The sequence below is a fragment of the Phlebotomus argentipes genome, unplaced genomic scaffold (genome assembly GCF_947086385.1).
Source record: "Phlebotomus argentipes unplaced genomic scaffold, Phlebotomus argentipes genome assembly contig_2, whole genome shotgun sequence".
Classification (NCBI taxonomy): Eukaryota; Metazoa; Arthropoda; class Insecta; order Diptera; family Psychodidae; genus Phlebotomus; species Phlebotomus argentipes.
In genome coordinates this window covers 1,495,481-1,501,480 of record NW_026776162.1, presented here as the reverse complement: position 1 = coordinate 1,501,480, position 6,000 = coordinate 1,495,481, and the positions used below count along the sequence as shown (strand labels likewise).

The 6,000-nt window shown below is 38.4% G+C and overlaps 1 protein-coding gene across 1 annotated transcript in view; it reads left to right on the top strand.

The window, feature by feature from the left end:
• The first annotated feature begins 449 nt into the window (after nucleotides 1–449).
• Nucleotides 450–6,000, top strand: part of LOC132263782 (protein couch potato) — a 60,574-nt gene continuing 55,023 nt past the window's right edge. Inside the window, exon 1 of the mRNA XM_059763766.1 lies at nucleotides 450–645. Coding sequence (XP_059619749.1) covers nucleotides 553–645 — 93 coding nt within the window. The 5' untranslated portion in view covers nucleotides 450–552. The remainder of the gene's footprint in view (nucleotides 646–6,000) is intronic.

Sequence of the window (6,000 nt, the reverse complement as noted above, 5' to 3'; positions counted from 1 at the left end):
TCAGAACTCGGACGTCATGAATTGCTTTTGAGCTCTGTCCTCTTAGTCCAACCAACGCGATCGAGCTCTGTAGCGTGAAGAGTACATCAAATTGAATTAAATGCACGGTGTTGTTTTTTTTTTCTGTGGGCTCTGGGAGTTGTAGGTGGAGACAATCAATGATGGTGTTGATCGAGTAACTGACGTGTGGTTGTTTGTTGTACCTTTGCAGAATCGGCACATGGTGTTCGGTTCAGACACGATTACATAAAAACGATCACCATTTCGTCGTCCGCGGTCAAACGAAGGCCAGCGCCGCCAGTTCCGCCATCGAGCGTACCACAGGTGGTGTTGTCACCTAAGAGACTTCGCCAGACACCCCATCAGATCATCAATTCACCAGTTGGGCCGTTTGCCGTGACGCAAGCACACCTCGTTGTCCACCATCCTCAGCAAGGTATCGTGGGTCAAGTGGCGGCAACGGCAGTTCAGGGGGAGAACCATCAGCTGACGAATCCTACGCAATCGCCTGTAATTCCTTCAGTTCCATTGTCCGCAGAAACAGCAGCAACGATGGAGAATCCGATGGGCCAAATGACGCCGATAGCTCCGCTGGCTCTGTCCCAGAGCATGGACTCCGTCAATACGGCTACTAATGAGGAAGAGGTGAGCCAATCCTATTAACTGATTTATTACTTATTTATTTGTAATATCATTTATTTAATGCCGTGTTGCTTGATGCGTGAAAAAATTACCGGCAAACAATCAAATTAAGTATTTAATCATCTGTGCTGATTCGACGAGGAAATATGTATGTGCGTATGTACACTAATTTGTGGCGTATTCTGGATAATCATACTGAACTGCAGGGGCTGCACCAAACGTTGATATAATAAATGCAAAGGGTCGAAATATTTTACTCGCATATTTGTGCTGCCAGTCGTTTTTAATGGTATTACATCGAGAGAATTGCTAGCAACAAATTTAACTCGCACACTCATTTATGGAGAGGATTATTGTGACAAATTATTGTTATTTATCATGCAATTAGTGGTGAAATTATATTACAAATGTTGTTCAGTTTACATTGAAAAATATCCAGCAAAATCACATTTCAAATTATAGTTGAATGCCGAAGAAACTCAGTGAAAAGCTATGTGCTAATTCTGGCATCGGAAAAATAATTTGAACCTACCATAAAGCACTCCTACTCTCGCAAGTCCGAATGTGGTATGGTTTCAAGAAGTCTTAATTTATCTGATGAGCGATCAATTTACGTTGTATGATCTATACTTGAATTGAACGATGAGAACAATCGCGATTATATGAATGCAAATCAGATTCTCTCTATGCGCCAACATGCTATAATGCTGCTCAAGGTTGCCTTTTAACGTGAGCAACGTATTGTTTCAATTTCTAAGTTGAGGAGTTAATAAATCAATCAATTTTCAATTTCCATTTTGGCTAATAAAGACTTTCATCTTTGAAACGGTTAGACTATGGTTTAACCTAGAATTTTATACAAAAACTCTATTCGTGAGTGAGTTGGCTGGCGTGTCTCTAGAGCCATAAATTCATGTTGGCTACCACAAAAATGAATTTTGCAGTACGCGAGGGAGAGAGAAATAAAAGCAAGATATCTTCCCATCATGTGTGTGTCAATGTTTAAGAAGAAGACAGATAGAATTGCGATCGCGCTGAGACGGAAACAGGGACACGATGAGAAGTGTGCAGAGGAATGAAATAAGAACATGAAGTGTATCTGAAGACATATGAAAGACAAAACAAACCATTGATGAAGTGAAAATTTATCCATCTCCAATGTGAAGTAGGGGATTTATCTTCCCATGAGCGTGAAAATGCTATTTAAATATATTCATATATACAATAATACATACTTCTGCAAAAACATATATACGGTTGCTTATTTTCTATGTTTTTCACCGGCATGTTCTACTATCATTGTTTTAATACTCATGTTACATTGTGACTGTCTTGTCACAATGAGAAACGTGGAAATGTGTGTTACTTATATGTGTTGTATGCCTCTTGGCCATATTATTTCCTCTAAAAAGGTATAAAAACTGAGTGAGAAGATAATTCAAAGAGCAGGACGGACAATTGAACAGGTGAAGAGCACAAACTTCATGAGTTTCATTTGGCAGACGCTGGGGTATTTTAATTTTATATCCGCACCTCTCTTTCTGTCGCACTCAAACACGCTGATGGATTGTAATAATGGAAAAAAAGAAAAAATAGGGGAAAGGAATAAGCCGAGCACCTGACATTGAAACAATATAAAACTCTAACATGAGGGCTTGCTCAATTGTGGAAGAGGAAGGAGCCAGTGGCCAAACTTCGGGTCAGTGATCTTCCCTATACAGACAGAGTAATTCCAAGTGAAATTTCGTATATGCCGTGTGTATCTATGCGCGAATGCATACATACAGCATTAGTGAATGGAATGATTTATTGTACACTTTCAAGTGCTGGGAAGCTTAATTTTTTCCTATAATTCTATTTCTCAAAATTGAATCGGTTTACCTTTTCTTGGGCATTTTAATTTCTCTCCACCTCAAATTTATTCACGTTACGCCCTCTTCCGGAGATATCGTCAATTAGAGTCGCATGAAAATAATTTTTCTCTCTCAATTATTCCCAATTAACAAGTTGATGGTAAGCGTAATTTTTCGCTTTGGGGGAAGAGTGTGCTTAGAAGAGTTTGTTTTCTTCTTTTTTTTATCATTCTGCAATGAATGTTATATGAGATTCAAATGATTAACCAGAAGTACGTATAGAACATGTTTAATACCGTTTTTATTATTCAAATACTAATTAATTTTCATAATGAAAAGAAAGAGTTGATAGAGATAAAACATTTCAAGAGATTTGCAGATAAGCACGTTTGAGAGATGAAGTATTCTCTGTAGAAGAGTCGCTTCTTACACATTTCTCTTTTTTCTTTCTTTTCTTGTCATGCTAAAATGGAGCAAGACATTTCTTTTTAGAGTGTTTCTTCAGTTTTTTTTCTCTTCTTCTTCTTATTTAGTCATTCAATCTCTTTTGGCAAAGCTGCATTGTTTTTATTTTTAACCTGCTCTAAGTTCTCCAGTCTTGGCGTCTTGAAACCAACAAGGGAAGGGTGGTTAAGTAGGGTGGGTGAATTAATCGCATAAAAAATGATAGTGCATAGTTGTGCTAACTCTCTGCAATTTGTCATTGGGATTTATTGGTGCAGCGTGTAATTTGCATTTTAATACGGCTTCCACAAGCAACGTCTGCAGAGAAAGACATATTCATTTAATATGATATTAAAGTTGTGTGAAATATCACACATAGGAGGAATTATAGGACAGTGTACTAATTTTTGGCACTTTTTTCACTGCTTCGGGGGTATTTTTGCAAGCTTTTATTGAGATGTAAATTCTCTTACGCAATATGGCTATAATATTGAGAAACATTCCGACTTAGGGACACAGAAAAGTGCTGTCGTCAATGTGTCATCTGGTAGGCATTAGGCAAATAAACTATAACAGATTTGCGGTATTTCTCGTGCAATTAAATAATAAATGACCTAACAATTAGTGTGATGTTGTATTTTTGCGTACAATTCGACATATTGAACAAGAATGCTGCAATGATTTCCTGTGCAACGGAGAGTGTTTTGAGATCTAAAAGCGTGAGAGATGAGAGCAAAAAAGCTGAAATGACGAATTCGGAGCAATTTCATAATTCCACACGCGAAGAGTGCATTACCAATGTAGCGGGGTTGATGTGAGACGCAATGTGACAAATTTATAAAGGCTAATAGAATGTTTTGAAACCATTCCAAATTATAATAATTATTTTAAATGTCACGATGTATAGTGAATATTCCTGTCTTTCGCAGAGTCACTGAGACTATGTACTGGAAATTTATAAAACTTCATAATATAAAATGTATTTCAATTTTAAATTAATTTTTCAAATTGCATAAAACGAGATTGAGTACGATGGAGTCGCTAAAATATTTGCTATATTTCTGAAATGAAGCGAGAAGCTGTTTTTTTGGCATTACAAAGAATTGAGGTGGAAAATAAAATAAATAAGCAAGTTCTTAGCGAATGTTTGCTTATGTGCTTCAATCAGATTTAATTTATGGAATGTTTTGCACTTTCTCATCATGGGGATGGTGAATTTGCATAGTTATTTTGTTGGTTTGTCTACACCTCTGGAAATTATCCATATATGCTGAATTTTGATTCATGTGCAGAATAATTTCCACTTCAATTCCACTATCACCTCACAAATATATAAACTTTTCACATAATATACATACCTCATGCTTTTGCATTTGCTGCGGCTTCCCTGGTATGATTATTATCATGTTAGTTTCATGTTTAATTTTAATTATATCTGCGCCGTAGAGCGTTGGAGTGAGCGTGAGAAGAGGATAGATATTCTAGAACACATGGATACGCACGTCGTTCAATGATCATTCAGAAAACACCATGAATCGGCCCAGGCGCGATTGTGTGCTGCCAAGCCAGTGATGCCACACCAAGAACCTATCGTGGTGGTGGTAAATTCTGTACAGAGTAGTGTTTTTCGTATTAATTAACTCGAAAATGTCTATGTGCCATCACTGATTAATCGCTTAACCTTTTCTCATAGTCCAATTTTGATGATGCTCCTCGCCAATTATTTTCTCACGTCAGCACAAACTCTTGAATTTACTTCCACCCAGCATCAACTTATTTCACTCCCCAGACAAGCGTCTAAGGATAAATTAGGAGAAGACACGCATATATAATTTTGGATTTGAGATGGTGGTCATGAAGGACTCCCTCCACTTGCCTGAATTTCCGTTATGGAGAAACTTGCAATTTCATTTAATTACATTTAGCGTGAACTTTCACCTTATTCACTCACACCTTCTCATTATTCTCTGTGTGTGTGTCTTTCTCTCACTCAACAATCACTCTACCTCATCAGTGAAATGTTCTTTACCAAATTGAAGGCAACACATGGTCAGAGCTTCCATAGCCGACAGTACATGGCGAAGGCTATGTGCACAGTGCGGATTTTTGCCTAATAAGATCTTTGGAAATTCTCTATATGAGCTGATGGAGTTTCTTTTACCAGCCCACAAAATCCACCATGTTCTGGGCATATGTGGAAGAAGTTCTACCATCTACTGTCGGTTTTATTGAGGGAGACAGGTCAGAGGAGGGAGAGGAAAAAGTACGCTCTTGTAATTCCTCGTACATTGCCATCAGTAAAAATCTATTGGCCTGTACCGACAATTCGTTCTTGTTTGTGTAACTCCGGGTCAATTATTAATCGCTGCAGTCTTCGGTGTGGAGAATTTTTCTTCTTAATTTTATTACCGGAGTTACTCGGCTAGAGAGTCGAAGGACGTGACAAGCAACGAAATGTTGTAAGAGCTTGCTCTGCAATTATCCTAAATTTCACCCTTCTGCCACGAAAGTTGGTGAGAAGTGGATAGATTGTTTCACTGAAGTGAACAAGAAATGTCATATTGTGCATAATGCACACAATACATAGAGTTTAAAGTACAATGCGCTGTTGGTAGGGTGAATTGGAAATAAAACTATGAGCCGCCGATGGCCCAACCCAACCCCATCGTGCATTTAGAATTTCATTGGTTTCGCCGCATGAATACCATTTTCATGGTCCAATGCTCCAATTCTCAGTGCCTAGCCAAAGTGATGGCGCACCTTTTCCGCTTCCTCACCGGATTCTATTCAGAATGCTTTTTTTCCATACACATCTCCGCAACCAGAAGCACATATGTACATTCACATAGGTGTATCGTCCCAGATGATTGCCTCCAAAATCATATTCCGGGATCCACCCAAACTTTGCCAGTGACCGAGAAGAAAGTCACATGCGAAACGTCGACTTTAGCCCGGATCATTCCGTCAAGAGGGTATTTCTCGGGGTTGAAAGCAAATTGCAGAGGAAAGCCTTATGATACCATGGCAGGATATTTGTGTATGGTATTTTCAAGTTTCGAGG